This window comes from Acanthochromis polyacanthus, chromosome 23 (genome assembly GCF_021347895.1).
Source record: "Acanthochromis polyacanthus isolate Apoly-LR-REF ecotype Palm Island chromosome 23, KAUST_Apoly_ChrSc, whole genome shotgun sequence".
Lineage (NCBI taxonomy): Eukaryota > Metazoa > Chordata > Actinopteri > Pomacentridae > Acanthochromis > Acanthochromis polyacanthus.
The window spans coordinates 7,830,024-7,853,651 of NC_067135.1; the positions used below are offsets into that span (position 1 = coordinate 7,830,024).

General features: G+C 39.1%; 1 protein-coding gene across 1 annotated transcript in view; it reads left to right on the forward strand.

Annotated features, from left to right (window-relative positions):
• The window catches only part of ppp2r5b (protein phosphatase 2, regulatory subunit B', beta), a 54,600-nt gene that overhangs the window by 22,929 nt on the left and 8,043 nt on the right, over positions 1 to 23,628 (forward strand). Inside the window, exons 2-11 of the mRNA XM_022214907.2 lie at positions 4,347 to 4,543; positions 7,425 to 7,526; positions 9,528 to 9,620; positions 10,233 to 10,363; positions 12,116 to 12,175; positions 16,103 to 16,211; positions 20,886 to 20,939; positions 22,360 to 22,410; positions 22,502 to 22,621; positions 22,868 to 22,995. Coding sequence (XP_022070599.1) covers positions 4,347 to 4,543; positions 7,425 to 7,526; positions 9,528 to 9,620; positions 10,233 to 10,363; positions 12,116 to 12,175; positions 16,103 to 16,211; positions 20,886 to 20,939; positions 22,360 to 22,410; positions 22,502 to 22,621; positions 22,868 to 22,995 — 1,045 coding nt within the window. The remainder of the gene's footprint in view (positions 1 to 4,346; positions 4,544 to 7,424; positions 7,527 to 9,527; positions 9,621 to 10,232; positions 10,364 to 12,115; positions 12,176 to 16,102; positions 16,212 to 20,885; positions 20,940 to 22,359; positions 22,411 to 22,501; positions 22,622 to 22,867; positions 22,996 to 23,628) is intronic.

A 23,628-nucleotide genomic window follows, 5' to 3' on the forward strand; every position in this document is an offset into this window, starting at 1 on the left:
GCTAAAAGTGCAGTGTTTTGGGTTGATTTTTTTTATTTTCACTGTGTAAATTATTACTTTTTCTAGTTGCTTTACTGCATATTATCTTTAATTTAGCTAAATAAGGAAATAAAATAATAATTCTAATAATACTGAAACAGTTTGAAGTGATTTATGCTTATATGATTCCTTTATATATAATATTTGTCTTTTGAATGACAGCAAACATTTTAGCAGATTTAAATTCACTAAAACGCTGTAATTTTAGTCACATGTTGTAAAAGAACATAACTATTTGCAAAAATAGACATTTTCGTTGTAGAATTTCATTACGTTTCGTTTGTCGACATGTGAATTAGTCATTTTTCTTAGATTTTACTGCTATAATGATACTATTACTGTTATTTACCATTTTTCAGTTCTTTATTATTAATTTTTCTTTCAAATAATGCCAAATATTTGTTAATAAATACATTTCCAACTGATTTACGTGCAGTAAAACTGTGATTTTACAGTCACATGTTGTAAAAGAACAAATTAGTGTTTACAAAAATAGAGATTTTGGATTGATTTGTGGACAGGATTTACAATTTTGTTGAATTTGATCTGGTTTCTTACACTCTGCTTGCAAATGTATGCTTTTTTCAGTCATTTTACCAGCCTTTTTTGTAATGTATCCTTCTTTTTTGTTTTTTTTACAGTCCAGTGAGTGTATCACAAACAACACATTTGGTATTTTGAGCCTTTAAAAGCACCTTAATCTTCAACTAGATTTAACCCGTAAGCAGTTATTCAGACAATCTGGCTCCTGATCTGGTATTTAAATCATAAAGCGCCGCTTTCCGTGGTCTCTGAAGAGCCGGAGAGTTTCCTGACACGTCGTACTAAAGGGCAGGTCTTGTCTGTTCTTGTTCTCCTCGGTGCCAAAGGAAGCAGATGGTCGTGTTGTGCCCACGAGAGGTGAGGTGGTCTGGGACTGGAAGAGCTCCAGTCAGCCCCCCCACCAAGCCTCACCTGGGGGTTAAGAAGGGTTAAATCTAATCCTCTCCCGCTGTGTTCATGTGTGTGTACGTGAGCCTCGGATCATTTTCTTTGCAGTCTAGACTGTTCCCAGTAACTGGTGAGCTGCATTGTTTTCCTCTGACACAGGGAGGGGGTTTGTTCCGGCGCACCGATTAACCTGTAAACTCGCTACAGGTTTAAAATTGTGCCATTCCTGTGGGTCAAAATTGACCCGTTTTAAAGTTTGAAAATGTGGGGAAAATAAATATTTTCACAGTGAAACTTCTGTCCACATTGTCAACATTTCTGGGAAATCTTTGAACGTTTTTTGGTGGAAAAAAAGAAATGTTAAAAATGTTTAAGAATATTCACCAAAAAAATCAACCAAAATCCAGCGAAATTCGCTGGATTTTGGTTGATTTTTTTGGTGAATGTTCTTAAAGAAAATATTAGAAGTTTTACTGAGATATATGTAATCACTTTAGATATTTTTAGGATTTTTTTTGGAAGATTTTTACTCATTTTTTGAAAATATTTCCAAGAATTTTCTTGCCAAATAGATCGATCGGGCCCCAGTAAGAATCCCTAGATTAACATTTTCATACTGTACTTGAACTAATCCTGTATGACGTGCAGTTCTGTGCTTTGAAGGCATGTTGTCTTTAAAAAAATACCTGCAAAACAACAGCGTTTAGTAATGCTGGGAACTGTAAAAACCGAAGGAATAATCAGATTGTCAACTTTCCGACAGCCCGTGTACTGCTAATCTGTGATGTCTTTCCATTGAAAACTAAAAATAAATCTAAGCTTCAGTCTTCTTCTTTCATCCAAATTGTTTTATTCTTTATGCCTCATTTAGAAATTTTCCCAAAATAGATAATTTGCTTGAATTTTATCCTGCAAAAAAAAAAATCCTACACTAGAACACCAACAACTATGGCAAATATTTAGGGACTTTTCGGTTGAATTGCAGGCTGTGTTTAGAGACAAGAATGGAAAGAAATTAAAGCGACTGAGAGCAAAACAAAACGTGTGATGGATAAAATAGATGCAGCAGTGTTCAGAAATGGTAAACAGATGAAGATGCATTCAACATGGTGAAGCATCTTTTTAGAATTACTGTGCAGAGGAACGTGAAAAATGGCCAAAATGTCATTAGTGAAACATCTAATTTGGTTACAGCTGTAGGCACTTAGAAAAACGTAGCACGTGCTCATTCTGCATGTTTAAGTCTCTGTAAATGTACAAAAACAAACACGGAAAATCAACTTCTTGTTTTATGACGTGTGGGTTTATATCTTTGTTATACTTCACACAAGACATTTTTAGTTTCCTGCTACTTGCAACCATGTTTGTGCTGTTTCCATAGAGGTGCAGGACTTTATGTTACAGTGACAAATAAGCCCACAATGAGTGAAAATGTGCACACTTTCAGAAACTAATGGAAATGCATATTGTCAGGCTTTTCTTTGTCACACTTTTTACCTTCATCTGAACAAAGGGAGGACTTGGACCTGGTGGAAACAGCAACTCTGATCTTGGTGTCCAGGCTGATGCCACAATTTTTATTCTGTGTGGCACGCTGCCCTCAGATTAGTCACCACTATTTTGGGTAACCCACTCTTTTATTCATTCACTCAGGCAGCGGTGACGGTTAAATAAGCAGCGAGCTTTTTAGCTACACGAGCGCCGACGACTTGCAGGTAGTTAAACATGGAAATTATTGCAAACATTCATGCAAAAATGAACGTGTCACTAAAAATAATCCCCTGTTAGAGTCTAATGGGCTGTTTGAAGCAACATGAGGTGGAAAAGCCATTTATAATTTCAGAAAAACGTTGGTAAAAGGATCTGTTGTGGACAAAACCCAACACAGGTTGTTCAGTTAAGTTCAGACAGGCCTAAAAAATGAATTATAGAACCAGTAATGCTATTGAAGCTGGATTTCTCTGACAATAATTACGTCTTAACCATCGTGTCGTCCTGCGGGTCAAAATTGACCTGGTTTAAAGTTTGAAAATGTGGGGAAAAAAAATATTTTCACAGTGAAACTTCTGATGTCCACATTTTCTACATTTTTGGGAAATCTTTGAACATTTTTTAGTGGAAAAAAGAAATGTTAAAAATGTTTCTTAAGAACATTCACAAAAAAAATCAACCAAAATCCAGCGAGTTTCGCTGGATTTTGGTTGATTTTTTGTGAATGTTCTTAAAGAAAACATTAGAAGTTTTACTGATATATATGAAATCACTTTAGATATTTTTAGGATTTTTTTTGGAAGATTTTTACTCATTTTCTGAAAATATTTCCAAGAATTTTCTTGCCAAATTTGGGGGATTTTTTAAAAATATAACTTAAGGGAAACTTTTAAGGAATTATTGGAATTTTCTTCCTGAAGGTTTTGTAAATTTTCAGAAATTTGTGGATTTTTTTTTTGCTGAATTTTTGGGATTTTTTTTCCGACGAGGAAACAATATTCTTTGGTGTCCGTAAATGAGGACAACAGGAGGGCTAAGACACACATGTGGTCTGAAACACAAAAAATATCACTTTTCAACATAAATCCCTCAAAAGCCTTTGCACTGATGGTTCATTTTTGTCTTTTTGTTTGACTTTAATATCATTTATCTCAATATGAATGTGTTTATTCTTGTTTCGTCAGACCTCACATACATCTCACTTACGCGGGCATCTGAAATGTGAATATTTCACTGCTGTAGTATTTAGCTACTGAGTCATCAATCATGCGGTTACTCAGAAAATGATCCCATTCGGCTGCTGTCAGAGCCTATAACTTTCTATTTTGGTGAGTGATTCAGTTTTTTTTTTTTTTTTGCTTTTGCATGATGCTTTACAGGCTGAGCTGCTAAGTTTCACACCCCTCAGGCCCGTGGAATCAATTTAAAAGTCTTTGTGTGTGCTCCGTAATCCGGCAGCTTTCTCCGTGAAAGTCGAGCTTTTGGAGGTTTCCGTGTGTCGACCTGCAGCAGGTTGTTTCGTCGTGACAAACAGGTGTGAGGAGTGAATCCGACAGGTAATGGGACTGAGATGTGACGCGGCCCTCTGGAGGAAGACGTGTGGACAGATGTGTGAGCGTTGTGCGTGGGCGTGCACAATTGTGTTTGTGGAGTAATAGTCCGCTCTCTTTCCCTCATTACCTCTGAGAGAAGATCCAGCCTGTACAATATGTAGACTCCTGCTCGCTTCTCCGGGCTCCCGCTTTGTCAAATGATTCACTTGCAAACACGCGCAAAAGCGCCTTTTAGCAGCGGACGTGGCTGAACTTCAGCACCTGTTTTGATCCTTTAACCTGAGTGTCTAACGGCTCGCTTTCTTCCTTCTTTCCTCCCTCTCAATCGTCCAGACGCCCCGGTGGCAGAGTTACACGACCTGTTCTGTAAGAAGCTGCAGCAGTGCTGTGTGCTGTTTGATTTCCTGGACTGCGTGGCCGACCTGAAGGGGAAGGAGATCAAACGTGCAGCGCTCAACGAGCTGGTGGAGAGCGTGGCCACGAGCAGAGGAGTCCTCATAGAGCCTCTGTACCCCGAGGCTATAAAGATGGTAGGTGGGGAGGTCAGGGGTCGAATTAAGGAGGCTCTGATCAGGATTTCTGAGAGCAACATAAGAAAACTAAACCACGCTAAAACCGTAAACTGTGATAGAAGGCTAAATGAGGAAATACTAACATCCAAAAGCCCCCCAAAGAAAACCAACATTAAGGAATTGACAGTGACAAACAATGACTGTAGTGGATGAGCAAATGGATCAATAGCGAGATGGATGGAGGGAGGAGAAACTAGAAAGCCTGAAATACATTTGCACACATGAATCAATCCTTATCGAATGCGACGCGTAGAAGTCCAGCACATGGCAAAGCAAAGAGACCAGAAAGAGAAGGGAAAAAGATGGATGAAGCAGGAAAGAGAGATGGTGTGATATCCAGCGGAGGAGCTCTGATGGAGTCCAGAGAGGAGAGGGATGGATGGATGAGGAGAGGAGGGGAGGGCGGCTACAAAGGGTGCTAAGAAGGCTGCACAGATGGTGAGAAAGAAAGGGATGGAAAGGAGAGATAGAGTGGAGAGTGTGGACACCAGAGATCCCAAAGGATATAAAGAGGAGGAGAGGAAGAGGGAGGATAAGACAGGAAAGGAGAAACCAGCAGTGGATGTAGTGTACAGTTTAGAGCCACCAGAGGATGTGAAAGTGCTGATAGGACAGAGTACGGAGAGGAAAAGCTTAATGTGTGGCTACGAGCTTAAAAAAAGCCTCAATTCTGTAATACACGTAGCTAATAAGTGCAGAGGTTAGAGCCGAGTGCAGCACCGCAGAATGAATGTAAGGAAGAGGGAGGCCTGATTTAGAAAAAAATTATCTTAGAAAGAAAGCAGAAGCATTTTTCCCTAATGTGGAACTTTGCTAGCCTAGCCGCACTAGCCCCATGTTTCTGAAGGCACAAGGGTCTAGGGCCGCTCGACAGGGAGGGAGGCGGGCTAAAAGGTTGTCTTTCAAATCACTCTGCAGCAATTGGGTAGGTATACAACCAGTCAGCGCAAGGAATAGGCTGACGTAGTTCCGAGAGCACCGGCGGATTGTGGCTAAGTCCCATTAGCTTCCCAACCAGCGGAGCCAACTGGTATATTAAGGATTTGCCATATCCCGTCAGCATAAGTCCAAATACATCTTTCTTCTCAGTGAAACACTTCAGTGCCGTCCTTTGTTTATCTTTCAAGTTGAATTTTAGCTTCAAATCTTTAAGGGCTGTGTCCAAAGCCGAGTTGAAAGAAAACTGTTTATTGTGCGCCGGTTGTTTCTGTCAGAATCGTCACGCCTCTGTCGTCACTTAGTTACGCCCGCCTTCTGACTCTACACTTCATGGTGATTGGTCCGGCCAGTTTTAGGAGAATCCAGCCTCGAGCCTTATGGAGGGTAACTAGACCCTCCCTGGCAGAGAATTAAATTCGTTGCTGTGGGTTGTCTAGCGCGGCTAGGCTAGAACTTTGCGTTAAATGCTAACAACAACTTCCTGACCTTCTCACAATAACTATGTGAACACAAAGACGTTTAATAGGTTATGACCGTAAACAGTGACTGAAAATGATCACAGAAAACAGCAACTAAAAGCAAATAGCATCTGAAACTACAGAAAACAGTGACTGAAAATGCTGAATTAGTGATAGACAAGAGTAACTGATAAAAGGGTGAAAAGCAACTAAAAAACATCAACTGGAGAATAAAACTTAACAGTGACTGAAAATGAAAACAACGGTGAAAGGGTAAACAGCAAATTAAAATGAAAGAAATTAGCAGCAGAAACCAAAGTGAACAGTATCTGAAAATGACAAAACAGCGATGGGAAACAAAAACAGACAGACAGTGAAAATGACAGACAAATGAAAATAAAGAGTGGCTGAAAATGAGGAAATGGTGATAGAAAACAGCGACTGGAAAAAGGGTGAAATGAGACAGAAAATGATAGAAAACAGCAGCAGAACCCAACAGAAAAATGAGAAAAACTGTTATTTAAAGACAGACACAAGCAGCAGCTGAATACTGGATACAAAAGAGATATTCTAATAATATGAAATATTAAAAGCTAAAAAGTAAGAAGCAGAATGGACAATGTCTCTAGATCCCTCAGAAAGGAGACTCTGCCTATAAACTTGACAGGATTTTAATGTTCTGAGAATTATATTTCTGATGTATTACAGAAAAAGGGGAAGTGGCAGTGAATAATTTGAGCCTTTTTAAATCCAGATTTACACAGGGCCTTAAAATGAGCAAGCCAAGTGGCCGGTGGAGATACATTCGCTGAATAAATCATGACGTAGCTCGCAGTCGCTGCATGACTTATCAGTTGTTCTCATAATGCGGTCTGCGAACGGCTGAAGTTGCTTGGAAACTGAAAACCGTGGCTAAAGAAAAAGCTCCTTTTCACGTCATGCAGCGGCGTCATCTTTTGACTGGGCCGAACACAACTCTTTCGACTAATTTGTTTGCTTTATTAACGTGAAACTGTTAAAAAACGGCATCATTTTATTCACCCTTGTGACACAAATCTCCTCAAATACACGATGAGACAGATGATGAGTCAAACTATCATGAGAGCTGTGATGTCCATCGTGTTGAAAGGATAAAGTGTAAGAATTGGGTCAAAGAAAGCTTTTGTAAACGCTCTAAAACTGTCATGACTAAGACTCTTTCACTCTGTTGTTTTGAAAATACGATTACATCCCTCTGCCCTGAAATAACGTCCAGGATATTCACAATTATCAAGGATGCATTGTTTGTCATTTACACCTCGCTAATCTCTTTTTCTCCACGTCTCCACCCACATCTCCCCCTCTCCCCTTCCTGTATACATTCTCCCCTTCCTCCATACCCATTTTCCACTTCCTTTTTTCCCCCCCCAACTCCACCCGCTGCTCTCCATGTGATTTTGCAGATCTCGGTAAATATCTTCCGCACTCTCCCGCCCAGCGAGAATCCAGAGTTTGACCCAGAGGAAGATGAGCCGACACTGGAAGCCTCCTGGCCTCATCTGCAGGTATAAAAAAAATACGTTATGGATGTGCAGATTCATGCAGTGTATTGTATTTGTTACAATCCAACCTCTAGGGGTTGGCTGGATGCAACAAAATAACCAGATGTTATTGGTTTAGGTAAGGGATTTATTGCTTAGTAGCAAAAGGAACGTAAAGTGACAATAAAACACAAAACTGGTCAGTGTTGCTAAAACAAAGAACGGAATAAAACATAACGAAGGCTAACAGAGTTTGTAACTAAGCTAAACACAAAGAAAACAACTCCCTAGCCAAACCGAACTACAGGAGCAACACCCACCACCAGGAACAAAAACTAATACAAAATGTGCACCAAACGAACTAAGCAAAACTGGTGCCTCTGAATAAGTATACATACTGAACGCACAGTTCACGAATACTCAGAATGCTAAGTGGCTCCTACACACAGTTGGCAGACTACGAATTGGAGCCTCAGTCTCCACTGACACATAGGGCTCCACACTAAACTAAAGCCGCCAACAAAAGGTCGAATTTGTCTGTAGCACCCATCACAAGTGCTTACAAACCGAAAGACCACACAGAACAACAATACAGAGCCACAATACGAAGAGGCACCAGGGTGGACTGGTCATGAATACCAGCCACCAAGACTAACGGCATGGTGGCAGCTATATAGCTTGCAGGTGTGGTGCCTGGCTGCCTCTGGTTGGTCCAAGGAGGAGGAGAGCTGAAGGATGGCCCAATCAGAAAGGTCGAAGGGCGGGGAAAACCAGACTGCAGTGCAGGTCGTCAGCTCCGGCGTCATCAGCTGAAATGGCCGGCAGCTGGGGTTCCAAAGACTCTGCAACAAACACAGCTGAGCCCACACATTTTTCCCCACACAAAGGCCCTACAAAGCACCACCTCAAAACAAACGGCACACCAATACTGGTGGCCGTAACAGTATTTGTCACCAGTGTTTCGTGTCGGTTTACCAGTGAGAGTGGGCGAAGTCATAATGAACACAGCTCCCACCAGAAATTACTTTAATTGAATTTTTTTTTTACCTTAGGTCCTTTAGGTCACTTAAAGATGCTATTTAAAGCAAAATTTTATGAGCCGTCCAATTATTACGGACTATTCTTTTTAGGACTGTTTAGCGTGTGCGCAGGTGCATTGTAACTCGAGCCATGAACTTTTCCTAAAGTAGTTTTGTCACGTAAACAAAAGCACAGATTGACTGAAAATGACAGAAACCAGTGACCAAAACTTATGTCTCCTCCATCCTTCTATTTGGACAGAATTGCTCTTTTAATATCTGAAGTAAAAGAAACAGGCGAGTCGTGGGATATAAAACTCAAGTCATGTGACAGTGATGCAGGCCAGTAGAAAAGAAAAGGCCAAAAAAAAAAGGCACAGGCATTACACAATTTTACAGCCTTCCTTGTGAAACAAACAGTTATTTGCACTCCAACATCTTGGTGTGAGATTATATTGCAATGCGTTATCAGTTTTGAATCACAAGAAAAAGTCCCAGATAGCGTTGATGGCATTTGGGCGTGGTGTACAGTCACTTCTGCATCTTCAGGGAGAGATGAGTCAAAACTGTGTGGAGTGTGAAGTCCAAGAAACTAAATAGCTTTCTCTTTTTTTCCTTTCGCTTTGTATCGTCTGATACTCTCTGTAAACCTGTGAGCAGGTAAATCGTCCCTTGCTGCTGTTTGAAGTAATCCTCACGCTGCGTTGCCCGAAGCAGCTTTGGAAAAACGATTTGACGTTTTGAAAGAATAGGCTTTCTGGCTAAGAGTTGATGAGACGATGAGAAGATTGTGCCGGAGTTTATCTGTCTGGCCGGTGAGAAGCTACAGGCTTAGCTTAGCATTAAGATTAGCATTAAGACCTTGGTGTGTGAGCAGACGCTAACTGCTGCTGGCTTTAGCTGTAAGATAGTGACAGGTATCATTGCAAGAAAGTAGATAATTCCTACAAAGTCAAACTAAACCTAACTGACACTAACCGGTGTCTAATCTTTGTGCCTGTGCTAGCTGGTGTACGAGTTCTTTCTGCGTTTCCTGGAGAGCCCAGACTTCCAGCCCTCCATGGCCAAACGCTACGTCGACCAGAAGTTCGTCTTGCAGGTAATCCTCTCTCCTCTTCCTCCTGGAAATGTCAAATCAAGCGCCCTGGGAGGCTTCTTCTGAAACCCTAATAAATGAAAAAGTATAAATAAATGAAGCTGTTCTTTGAAGGATTGTGCAACCTGTTTGTACTTGAGTGCACATATAAAATATTGACTTAAAGACCTCCCAGTTGTTGTTCAAATCAAATCAAATCAAACTTTATTTATAGAGCACTTTTTCATACATTAAAATGCAGCACAAAGTGCTATACATGTTAAAAACAGTCCCCTCCCCCCGCCCCATCTCCAACCCCAACACATACACACACACACACACCAAATACACACCACACACACACACACACACACACACACACACATACAGATGAAGTGATCATTAAAAGCGCGTAAATTCTCTATGTGCAATTTGCTGCTTATAATTTTTTTAGAATCACGGCATATTCCCACAAAATAAGAGAAAAATGAGCAAATCGACATATTATTACGGTTGAAAACATGTTAGTTTAGCATGAGGTGTGAGAGTGAGGAAGTCAGAGGATGGATGCGGCGCTCACAGGCGCTGCGTTACGTAACGTATTTGTGTGTCTGTAATTATCTTACATGTGTGTAGCTGCTGGAGCTGTTCGACAGCGAGGATCCCAGGGAGAGGGAGTACCTAAAGACCATCCTGCACCGCGTCTATGGAAAACTACTGGGCCTCCGAGCCTACATCCGCAAACAGATCAACAACATCTTCCTCAGGTGCAGACTGCAGACCACTAACAATGCACGGGATTTAACGGGAGCTATGTATAGAAACAAATCAATCATTAGCCAAGAAACAAAGAGCATCAACAGCAAGAGGAACAGCCTCATGAGCACTAACAGGGATCTTTACTGAGATAAGATAAATTAAGATTCAATAAAATGAAACTTTATTAATCCTGAAGGAAATTCTTGTGCCAAATATTGCTCAGAAAATACAAAATGACATGACATCAGTGTATAAAAAGTAGAAAAGCAATAAAATAAAAGTGGGATACAATGCTGAAATGAAATAGCTGAGCTCGAATAAGGCTAATAAAAAATATTGCTTGCAATTATACTGAGGTAATGAGGTAATATCACACATGATAATGAAATAATGAAATAAAAAATGCACCTGAAAGATGAAATAAAATGCAATTAAATGATGATACGGAAATGCTAGTGTACAGGATGATTATTTTAGACTCCAAAATGACCAGTGGTACCTCATCAGGATACGTGTTCTGTGTTGTAATGAGTCTTTTTTTCACCCTCCTGTTGTCCTCATTTACAGGCACCGAAAACTGTTGTTTCCTTGTGTGAAAAAAATCCCAAAAATTCAGCAAAAATATTCCCCAAATTTCTGAAAATTTGCAAAACCTTCAGGAAGAAAATTCCAGTAATGTCTTAAAAATTTCCCTCAAAAGTTTTATTTTTTAAAAAATCCCCCAAATTTGGCAAGAAAATTCTTGTAAATATTTTCAAAAAATGAGTAAAAATCTTCCCCAAAAAATCCTAAAAATATCTAAAGTGATTACATATATATCAGTAAAAATTCTAATATTTTCTTTAAGAACATTCACAAAAAAAATCAACCAAAATCCAGCGAATTTCGCTGGATTTTGGTTGATTTTTTGTGTGAATGTTCTTAAGAAACATCTTTAATATTTCTTTTTTTCCACCAAAAAACGTTCAAAGATTTCCCAAAAATGTAGAAAATGTTCACATCAGAGGTTTCACCGTGAAAATATATTTTGTTTTCCACTTTTTCAAACTTCAAACTGGGTCGACACGAGGGTTCAGAACCTTTCAAAAGAAGCTGCTGCTCTTAAGTGCGTTATTGATCTCATTCTAATGCGCCTAATCTTTACGAGGCTTTAAGGAAAACGCTTTTGGTTTCTGCAGCAGCTCTTTCATTTTGTGCTGTACTTCCTTATACGTGAAGTCCCTGAGGCTATTGGGTTAGAAGTTAGCAAGAACGAAAAACATCTTAGACCTAGTTGTATTCTGTCATGACTGAGGTTCTAACCTCGCATATCTCCATCCTGAATCTGTCCTTAGAGCTCCATAAACCAGTGAGCAGCGGCTGTAATCTGCTCATATGACTGGTTCAGCAGCTCTGACTAACGAGGATGCTGTGACGTTTTCCAAGTGTGGCTTTCGTCGTGTTTGCAAAAATAATTCCAGAGCCGTGACGCCACAACAACCTCTGTTTCTGCCTCAGTCAAGCGCTTTCATTATCTCCGACAGCCAAAAGGCGCAGCATAAGCATCTCTTTAACTGATGACAATGTTCCAGAGGTGATGTTAGGAGGTGTGTTTCAGACATGGTGCATCGCGATATCGATCGGTTCTTTGGGAAAGCCATGAATAGCAACGGCTTTCATGCATGTACGAGTCATTTTACAAGAAGATAGCAGAAAATGCTGCGCTGTTTTTACAACTTGATCTAAACATATCCGTTTGTGTGTTTGTTTCTCGTCTTTAGGTTCATATATGAAACTGAGCACTTCAATGGAGTCGCAGAGCTGCTGGAAATCCTTGGCAGGTTTGTTTGGATCCCACTTTGCCCCTCCACTGCCAATACATCAAGAACCGAACAATGCATTAGGACTAGAACTGACTGAACACACACATACACCCGCACACATGCTACACTTGGCCAGCTGTTCCTTTTCCTGAGACAGCTGACTGCAGCGAATTACGCCACGACGAAAAATGGTTACAAAGCACAACCGCTGCTGCAACACGTACAACAATGCGCATTTTCATTTATCATCTTATCAGGTAAACACAAGCAGCGGTGCACGGTCTGACGCCGTGAGAAATGGGAATAAAGGAGGAAGGGAAATGAGTAATGAGGGCGAGAGGTGGCAGCAAGGAGAGTCAGAAACAAGAAGCAGGTTAAAGACATGAATTAAATATGACTCAGAAGTTTCTCGCTTTGTCTCTGAGAAATAAAGGGGGAAGACGGAAATGAAAAGAGGACAATAAAGGAAAAAGCAGGAATGAACATTAGCTGAGTCTAATGATCCAGAATTAATATTACTGATACTGACAACATCATTCTGACTAGCTGTAGTTACACTGTGACTATCAGTTTATGTGGTCACAATTAAAACAACAGTCAGAGATCTCCCTGTACCATCAGTCTGATAGCCCAGTGAATCATTTAATCAGAGTTAGCAGATGTTGTAGTGATTGGTGGTGTGATTAATGTTAGAAAATGCAGGTAAACTGAAGGAGTAAGAAAGATGTGGAGGACAAGATCTTCACTCATTAAGGACTCGTGACTGAAATCTAGAAGAACTTCGTCTTCAGCCTGCTTTGTCACGCCGGTAAAACTGTGTTATTTACAATTGCAGTGGTGTAATATAATTGAAAGACAAGCCTGTTGTCTACAACGCCATTTTATCCGATTCAAAACATCTCTAATTATATCTTGACTGGGCAGAATTTCAGTTTCAGATACCTACAGCATCATTCTGACTTGCTCAGTCCTAATTAAAGATATCTTAAAAGGGCAATGTAGACTAGAATTATGACTGCTGCTATCTGAAACTGGAATTACAATTAGTTATAATTTTACTACAGGTATTAAGATTGATTTTATTGTAGGTGTAAATATAGATATCTGCAATGCATATCCAATCCAGCTATTAAATGTTAAAACAGCTTGTTGTGCAGAAAAGAAGAGATCATCAAACTCACATGTTTGTCTTAAATGTTTAGCAGGTCTTCAGCTTGTTTTATAGACCAGAGAAGGAGGAAAATAAGGAGAAAAAACACACCCCTATAGCACTTTATTCGGTGAAGCTGTGCATAAATGTGTAATTAACCTTGCTGGCCTGTTAAATTTGGATTATTTTTTTCTTAGCACCAATAGAAGAGTCAGTGTGAGCATTATTAGCTAGCTCCTGGTGGCTAAAAGAACCATAAAAAAACAAAAACTAAGTTGATTTGCTCTTTTATGTTTGTCTTTTTCTGAATTATACAGCAGACATAATATGCTCTATAATTAAAAAAAAGTTTCCTTGTCTGAAAAAAGTCCAAAAATTCTGCAAAAAAATTCCCCGAATTTCTGAAAATTTGCAAAACCTACAGGAAGAAAATTCTAATAATTCCTTAAAAGTTTCCCTTGAAAGATTTATTTTTAAAAATTTCCCCAAAATTTGGCAAGAAAATTAATATTTTTAAAAAATAAGTAAAAATCTTCCAAAAAAATCCTAAAAACATCGAAAGTGATTCCATATATATCAGCAAAACGTCTGATATTTTCTTTAAGAACATTCACATAAAAATCAACCATTTGGTTAGATTTTTTTGTGAATGTTCCTAAGAAACATTTTTAACTTTTTTTTCCACCAAAAAAATGTTAAATGTTCTAAAATTTCCCAAAAATGTAGAAAATGTGGACATCACAAGTTTTTTTCCCCCTCATTGTCAAACTTTAAAACGGGTCAATTTTGACCTGCAGGACGACACAAGGGTTAATTTTGGATATATTCAAAGAGATATTGTGACGTTAAACTTTTTAAAAACCTGTAACTCTTCTGCTTCTTCCGTCATTTCACCTGTTAATGATAAAAGATAAAACGGACAGCGACTTTAAAGAGGAAGTGAGAGAGAGGATGAATCCAAGGTGAGAAAAGAGGGAGGCATGAGGAAGGAGGGTTGGGGGGTGAGAGTGACTGAACAGTGAGTCAGAAGTGGAGGAAGGAAGGATTGAGAGCAGGAGAGGAGAGAGAGAGGTTTGTATTCATGTTGGTGGTAACAGGGGTATTTATAGCTCCTCCCACACACCGAGAGAGAGGGCCGAGAGAGGATGCACTGTACTTGAAATAAGAGAGAGAGAGAGAGAGGGGAAGGAGACGGAGGTATTGAGAGAAAAAAGGGTGAGAGGGAGGCTGAAAGACAGATTAGAGGAACAGCAGGAGGGAGCTATTATTGAGGGAACGTTCTATTAAACAGACAAAGATGCAATTAGGAATGAAGTCAGACGGACAGGTAGACTGATGCACAGACAAACAGATAAATCGTAAACTGACAAAAAAGCCCACGGCGCCGCTAAATAACTGTCACACTTTCCAAGTTTAGTTCCCACTCTTCTGCTGCTCGTATTTTGTCGAGCGGAGCAGCAGACCACGCATTTGTCCAGTCACTTGGAAATGGACAAGAATAGACTCCACCAGTGCATGTGTGTGTCAGAGGAGGCGTTATTTAAAGAAACACATGAAGTTTTCATGTAAATGAATATTGATTTTGCAGCTTCCTGTTGAGGTAAAAGGCCAGATTTGTCATAGAGAGTTTCGGTGTTGCTCAAAATATGTTAACTGGTAAAAATAGACCCACAGAGCTGTAGCTGTGAGAGTGCAAAATGACGACTTTCTGCTTGGAGCCTTAGAAGATTTATCGTCTTACAGGAGGTGTTAACACGTGACAATGTTGTAAATAAGCTAAAGAATGTATTTATGGGGTTGACATGGGAAGAACATCCAGTACATCTGTGGTTATAGACTCCCTACAGCTGTGCTTTCAGTGCAGATGTTTATATTTAAGTTTTTATTTAAGTTTTGGATTCATATCTCAATAATGTCATAGTTCTGATTTGTTGAATATTATGACAGGCTTAATTTAATCATCTATAATCATCAATTTAAGGGATTTATCAAGTAAAAAGGTCAAAAACCCACATCCTCAAGCTTCTCAAATGTGACAATTTTTTTTGCTGCTTTTTAAAATTTTGTGTCATTATTAACCCTCGTGTCGTCCTGCAGGTCAAAATTGGCACATTCACAAAAAAATCCATTTGATTTTTTTGTGAATGTTCTTAAAGAAAATATCAGAAGTTTTACTGATATATATATACGTAATCACTTTAGATATTGTTAGGATTTTTTTCCCCACTAATTTTTTGAAAATATTTACAAGAATTTTGTGGTTTTAAAAAAATTCCCCAAATTTGGCAAGAATTTTTTTGTGAATGTTCTTAAGAAACATTTTTAAAATTTCTTTTTTCCACCAAAAATGTTCAAAAACTTCCCAACAATGTAGAAAATGTGGACATCAGAAGTTTCACTGTGAAAATATATAATTTTTTCCCACATTTTCAAACATTAAAATGGGTCAATTTGACCCGCAGGACGACACGAAGGTTTAACTTATTTTGAGTTTTCTTGTAAAATACAACTCAAAACAAGATAATTTCAAGGTTTTTTGACTTAACAAGATATTTAAGATGCGTTGCCTTAAAACAAGTCCCTCCATCTTTCTGAAATGTCACTTGTTAAGTGAATTTATGTTGACTGAAATAGGATGAGACATTTTGACTAAAAATAAGACAAACGGTAAGATTTTGAGTTTTTGCGGTGTATTGACCAGATGCAGCTTTTATCTAATTAATAGTCTCGTTTCCAGTATTTTGACACATGGCACAACTCTTTCTTTAACTGTCTTCTCATCTGTTCTCCTCCAGCATCATAAATGGCTTCGCTCTGCCTCTGAAAGCCGAACACAAGCAGTTCCTGGTTCGAGTTCTCATCCCGCTACACACGGCAAAGTCCCTTTCCATCTTCCACGCACAGGTCAGTGATAAACCTCCACACACTTACCATTTATATTCCTTTGTTTACATATTAGACCCTTTTATAGAACGGTTGCCACTCCTACCGCTTTCCTTGGATATGTTTTTGGCATTGAAAACTGTTTTTGACACCCATTTGTGTTTTATGTAACGCCACAAACGCAATCACACAGCAGCAATGTTTCTTTGATTCCTGATTTACATCCATATGCAGAGGAGAGATATGTATTTGGTTGTCTGATGTTCCTTAAGGCTCTTTCATGTGTGCTCGTGTGTGATTTTTGAAGGTGGCTTTCCTCGCTCACTTTCACCGTTTTTCGAGCACCTCTCTGTATTAAGTGTATAAAAGCAGTTAAAAAGTTTGATCGGCCTCTGGGATTTTGTGTGACATCTATGCAAACATTTGGCTTCGATATGAGGAGAAAACCCTGGAAGAGGAGAGCCAGATCTTAACCCTCGTGTTGTTCTGCGGTTTTAAGTTTGAAAATGTGGAAAATATTTTTCTTAAGAACATTCACAAAAAAATAGCCTAAATCCATGATTTTTTTGTTAATTTTCTCATTGAAAATATTAGAAGTTTTATTGACATATATGTAATCATTTTAGACATTTTTTGTTTTTTTTGGAAGATTTTTATTCATTTTTTGAAAATATTTGCAAGAACTTTCTTGCCAGATTTGGGGGATTTTTTTTTTTTTTAATAAAACTTTTCAGGAATTATTGGAATTTTCTTCCCACAGGTTTTGCAAATTTTCAGAAATTTTTGCTGAATTTTTGGATTTTTTTTCAGACAATGAAACTATATTTTTTGGTGCCTGTAAATGAAGACAACAGGAGGGTTAATTTGAGTTAGGGATTTCTGCAATATGTCAAATGTGCCACTGGGAGGCAGAGTTGAGTCACAGATAATACTGCAGGGAGATGTGTTCATCTCGGTGTTGTGTTCAGTATGTGTGTTGGTTTCTTCGGTTTGTGTGTGTGTGTGTGTTTGGGTTGTAATAATATTTGAAGACACAGATGGCAGCCAGTCTATTGTGTGTGTGCATGCCTGTGCGTTTTATTTGTGCCACACATTATTTGCTTAGGCAGAAGGTACAGTTTGTTCTCTGCAAACTGGTTTTGACATGTGTGTGTCTGTGTGCGTGTGTGTAACAGCATCACCGTGCCCTACATTTCTCCCCATCCCTCTCCCTGTGCTTCACACACATACATTATTCACACACTCAAACACACACTCAGTTTGACAGGGTCACAGGAGGAAAACCGGCGCTCGCGGACGCCAGTTTTGCGCCGGTAGGTGCGGCTGCGCGGCGATGACCCACTTCTGGAATGTGAATATCAAGATATAATATCACGGCAGAATCTTTTAATCATCTCCGAGGTTTTTCTCAACGCTGCAAAACACATCAGAATCATCCTTCCTGTAGTCTGCGAAGGGTTTCACATTTGTGTCACTGAATTGAAGTAGCAGATGTTGGAGCTATAGTGTGCAGCCCCGACATGGTTCAAGTAATCACAGTTTTCCAAAAAGCAATTGCACAGCAATCACAGTTTCTGAAGTCAAACTGAGATTAAAATCAATCTTTCCTAAGAGTCCAGTAAATACACCCTTGGTGCTTGTTTTAATTTGTGTACTTACTGGGCCACAGCTGTGATTAACAAAAAGAACGAATAGAACTTTAATTTATTTTACATTAAGCTACTGTTTTCCAGGAGGAGTTTTGGTTTCGACAGGCAGTGTTGGTGCTGTAGTTTGATTAATGCAGTAGAGCTCTGTGGGGACTTAAAGCAGTCAAGCAGCTTCAGGAACAATAACTTTACCTGCTGCTAATTAGCCATTGCACACTAGTGATTTTGTGTCATGATCACAGAGTACTATGCGGAGCATTATGTAGCTTTCACTTTCAGCATGAAGGTTAGATAGCCTAGTTTTCTAAGCAGTTGCATTTGATTGCTCTGTTTAAGTGGCCCTGCATTTCAGGAACAAGAAGTTCAGTCACTGCTAATTAGCTGTTGTGCATTATTGATTTTGGGTCATGATGACGGAGTAATATAGAGAGCTTTTTTTTTTTTTTTTTTTTTTAAGCAATTTAGCAACTTTGTCGCTAGATTTAGTGACTTTTCAGACCCCTGTAGCCATTTTTTTAACCCCAAAATACATCTAACGAGAAATCCAGTGACTTTTAAAACAAACTTTAGCTATTTACCGTAGAGGAGAATCACCAGATCTGTCCTGCAACAGAACGTCTCACTTTGCTCTTTTTTTGTTTTAGCTTTCTGTAGAGAACATGTCTTGTGAGCCCATTTTACTTTAATTGAAGCTATTTAATTTGACTGTTTCTCATGCACTTATTGCTCTCTTGTCGCTTAGTATCACAGGGCTTACTTTATTCCTGTGATGTGAGAAAAAAAATAAGAAGAATATTCTGTTTCATTCTCTCTGTGTGATCATTTTTCATGTAAATATAGCTGAAAACTCTGCACCGCTTTAATGGGTGTGGTGATTTTGTCTGACAACATCGCAGTTATAAAATCAGGGTTTCAGGATGATTAGGTGACTGCTGGTTACCATGTAGTGTTTATAGGCCCCATTTCAGTCCCAGTCTTACACTCATTTGGCAACAGAAAAATGTGTAAATGAGAGCAGCTTGCTTGGGAATTCAGCTATATTACAATACAGTAAATATGTTCACAGAGAGAAAGAGACATACAAACAAATGTACGGGACTGAATGGCAGACAGTCGGCAGAGTGCAAATAAATCGGAGTGACGCCATGAATATTCTAGTTTGTGTTTGACGTCATCTGGGAACATTTATTTATTCAAGCAGGTTTTAACTTCTTAGTTGCCAAAACTGACAATCCTGCTAATGTGCACAAACACAACTCAGAACATGCAGAACCAGCATATCCCTCAGCAAGTGTTGAAATAAAAAGATTGTAAGCAACATAATGGTAATAAATGCTAATGTTAGCAAAGTTAAGTGGCTTTAACTTTCACTCTTTAAAACTAGTCTACTACCACATTCTACCAAAAGCAAGTTGCTTCCTAACTTTCCACTTTCAGCATAAAAACTAGCACAGAAACTGAGTGGCCTGGTTTACTAGCTTACATTTTCCGCATGAAAGTTAGTTAGCCTAATTTTTAGCATTGATGTTCAGCATTAAAGCTAGTTAGCCTAGTTTTCTAGCTTTCACGTCAAACATAAAAGCTATATAGTCTAATTTTAGATGTCACTTTCAGCAGAAAAGCTAGTTAGCCTAGCCACTAGCTTCAACGCAGTGTAAAAACTAGTTTCCTTGCCTTCCCAGCTTCCACATTCAGCAGAAAATCTAGCATATAAGCGAATTAGCCCAGTGTTATTTTTCAGTTATTACTTTAAACAGCTATTTGGCCTGTTTTTAAGCTTTCACTTCAGCATAAAAGCTAGTTGGCCTAGTTTTCTAGCTTTCATTTTTAGCATAAACGCTAGTCTGTCTCGTTTTCTAGCTTTCATTTTCAGCAGAAAAGCCAGTTAGCCTTATTGTGAAGCTTTTGCTTTTAGCATCAAAGCTAGTTAGCCTAGTTTTTGTCGAGTATAAAAGCATGTTGGCCTAGCTTGCTGACTTTCACTAACAAATACACATATACAAGGCCAACATTAGAAATCGTAAGAAGGATTTTAGCTCTGAAAATAACCCTGACAGATCAATATAGGTAAAATCCTTATGTTAAAATCCTTTCAAAAAAGACTACAGTGTCCATAATCCTTAGCCTAACAATGGCCTCCTGCGCCCACAAAGCCCGACCTGACAACAGAAGCCAACATCACATTTACCCCAGGCGGTTTCTCTAATGCCTCGCTAATGCTTTAAATAGTTTGACCGCTCAGCACCTTTATTTTAATCCTCCTCTTTTTCCTATTTTTCTTTATATTTGAGCTCAGCATCCCTGCTTTCAACGGCCCCTTTTTTCAGCCTCCGCTCCCTCCTTCATACAAAGTTAGTGATGTAGCGACAGGAGAAGACAACAAGAAAGGTCCCTCATGAGAAGGAAAAAGAAATTGGCAGAAAATTGGTGAAATAGATGAGAGATCTGTTAGATGTTGATGCCAGACAGATTAGGAAGCAGACAACGGAGGTCAACAGCGAGACAAAGAAAGGAACAACAAAAGACAGTACACCGCCTCGTTCGTCTGGATATAAAACTTTTCTTCATAACACAGTAATGATGTGAACAATTCGAAGGTATAAATAGGACACGAGAGGGGAGACAGAGAGGCAGAGACAAGAGGTCTAAACTCTATCTCACATTGCCCTTAAGGGACTTCATGTGTGTGACATCACTCCTTCCGAAGTAAACACAGTCTCCGTCGCCACGGTGCCCACTCGCCACGGCAACCGGCCTGGGTGGAGAGGGCAACCGCAAAACACACACATGCACACACACACACGGGATAATAGGAAATGATTGCAGCTCATATAAGAGGAGACAAGAGCTGATGTAGTAGTTGACACACACACACACACACACACACACACACGCACGCACGCTTGGAAAAGTTGCCTTTCCGATCTTTAGCAGTGTGTAATCCTGAGGGATAAGTGCTAAGATCCCCCTTGTCTCCTTGACAGCTTGAGAAAGTGTGTGTGTCAGAGTTTGTGAGTGTGTAACCTCATCTTTTCTGTCCCCACAGCTGGCCTACTGTGTGGTGCAGTTTATGGAGAAAGATGCTACAGTGACTGAATATGTAAGACCACTTTTTCATCATCTTACTGCACTCGCCAACTACACAACGCACGATAATCAAATGTGAAGGAAGTCTTGGTGTTGATTTTGTTGTTTTCTGAGCTCTGGGAATGTGGCAGAAGCTTTGAAGCTGCACTCATCGGTAATTTGCTGTAAAAAAAAAAAGGCTCATCTTGCTATTTTTAATATGAAAAAAGTCATTTGTCATCACCCAAATCTTGTATTCACTTTAAATAATGCAAATACAAAGTGTAGCCTGTTGACTTCTACTTTCAGCACAGAAGCTAGTTAGCCTAGTTGTCGATTTTACTTTCAGCATGAACACTGGTCAGTCTAGTTTTCATATTTGGACTAATTGTCTAGTTTTCACTTTAAGCAAGAATCTTGGTTTCCCAGCTTCCACTATTAGATTATAACCAGTAAGTCTGTCTTGTTGGCCTCCACTTTCTGCATAGTAGCCAGTTAACCTAGTTTTCTAGCTTTCATTTTCAGCATAAAAAATACATAATATGCTTAGTGTGTACTTGAAACATAAAAGCTTGCTAACCTAGTTTTCAAGCTTTCACATGAAACATAAAAGCTAGTTAGCTTGGATTTCCAGATTCCACTTTAAACACAGAAGTTAGCTTTCCTAGTTGAACTACCTTTTATATTGGTATACAAACTAGCTAGCTAGCTTGGATTTGCAGCTTCCACTTCAAGCATGAAAATAGTAAGTCAAGATTGCTCGTGTCCACTTTCAGCATAAATACTACTTAGTCTGATTTTCAATCTTCCACTTTAAGTTAACTTTAATAAGCCTAATTTTTCTGGCTTTCACTTTCAGTATAAAATCCACTTGGCTCGAATTTGCAGGTTCCACTTTTTGCATAAAACTAATGAAGCGAGTTTGCCAAGTTTTGAGGTTTTCACTTTAAGCATAAAAGCTATATTTTCTGATTTTCATGTTCTGTTTTGATTCAATCAAACTTCTGTCATCAACTTTGTGGAGGTTCTTGTGGACATTTTAGTTGCATTCCTGTTTAATTTCACCCTCAAACACCAATGCAACGGTCTAAACATGCATGTTTTTTGTCTTTTAATGGTAATAATGATGTCAGGATGTTCCCAGATCTCAGCAATTACTTCTGTGAGTAATTACAGAAAAAAGTAATCCATTAATATTTCTCAGTTACATTAGTATCGAGCTTTATAATCAGTCTTATTCCTCTACGTCGTTCAGTTAAGAGGCTGAATTAGAGCATTTCTGATAACCTACTTCTTCATTCAGTAAAAAGGAGACTTGATGGCACTTTTCTTAATGCATAAACCAGAGTGTGAATTTAATGGAGATGCTAGAGGTGGATGCCGGCCAGCTACCCCGCTGAGCTAATTGCTACAGTGTTTACTCTTATTAATGTGTTTTCATACTTGCTCTGCAGATCATCAGAGGGCTGCTCAAGTACTGGCCAAAAACCTGCACGCAGAAAGAGGTAATGATGATAAAAGGCCAGTAAAGTTTCTCTGCTGCTCGATTGCTCTTCAACAAGCATTGCTGAGAATGTCGTGTCGTTTCTTGTTCAGGTGATGTTCCTGGGCGAGATCGAGGAGATTCTGGATGTGATAGAGCCGTCTCAGTTCATCCGGGTTCAGGAGCCGCTCTTCAAGCAGATAGCAGCCTGTATCTCCAGCCCTCACTTCCAGGTGATAACGTAGTGGGAAAACAAAATAAAAAGTTACACAAGTCACTCACAAACAGATTAAAACTGCTTTGGGAGTAGACAGGATTAAAAGAAATGTGATTACAGTAATCTGATTAGCTACAGATTTAATATAGCCAATAAAACAACTGCTCTAGGAGGTTTTTGGAACAAGTCAGTTGGTTTGAAAACTTCACAGACGAACAGCAGATGACGTGTCTGACAACTCTTCACTGCGCTTGTGTTTCAGGTAGCGGAGCGGGCTCTTTACTTCTGGAACAACGAATACATCCTCAGTCTGATCGAGGAGAACTGTCAAGTCATCCTGCCGCTGGTGTTTGCCACCCTCTACAGAGTCTCCAAGGAGCACTGGAACCAGTCAGTGGCACACATCAACACAAACAAACTCGATTCAGTGCTTTTGATTTGAGTTTCTATCTATTTTAGGAATATTCTGGTCTTTAGTCCAGTCAGAAAGTGAAAAATTCTGGATAAAAACAGCTTTAATGTCATTCATCCAGCCTGGCAGCTTCACTAAAATACCTGAAAACACTTGAGTTACTTATGTGATAGAAGATATCAGAATTACTAGATAGCTGTTTAAAAATGTGAAGCAAAAACCCAATTCTGGCTTCTGAGGAGTTGCTGCTTAAATATGTCTCATGTAATGTTGGATTTTAAACTGTGAGTGCAACAATATGAATGGAAATTCTAATGTTCTTAATACTCAAATGATCAACTAATCAAAATAACTGGTACTCTAAAACCTAAAATTACTCGTGTCGACTTGTGTTCATTCAGTTTTGTGTTTTACAGGTGAAATTCCTGTGTTCAGAATGTGTTAAAGGAACAGCAAAATGTACTTTAAAGTAGTGTCATTATCTATACTTTCATATGTAAGTAGCATTTTTGTAACAGCCTCCACTGATAACATTTCATCATATTCTATTAATGATATAAAGGTAGAAAAGTGCAGCTAAGTTGTAAATGTACTTGATTACTTGTCTTTGG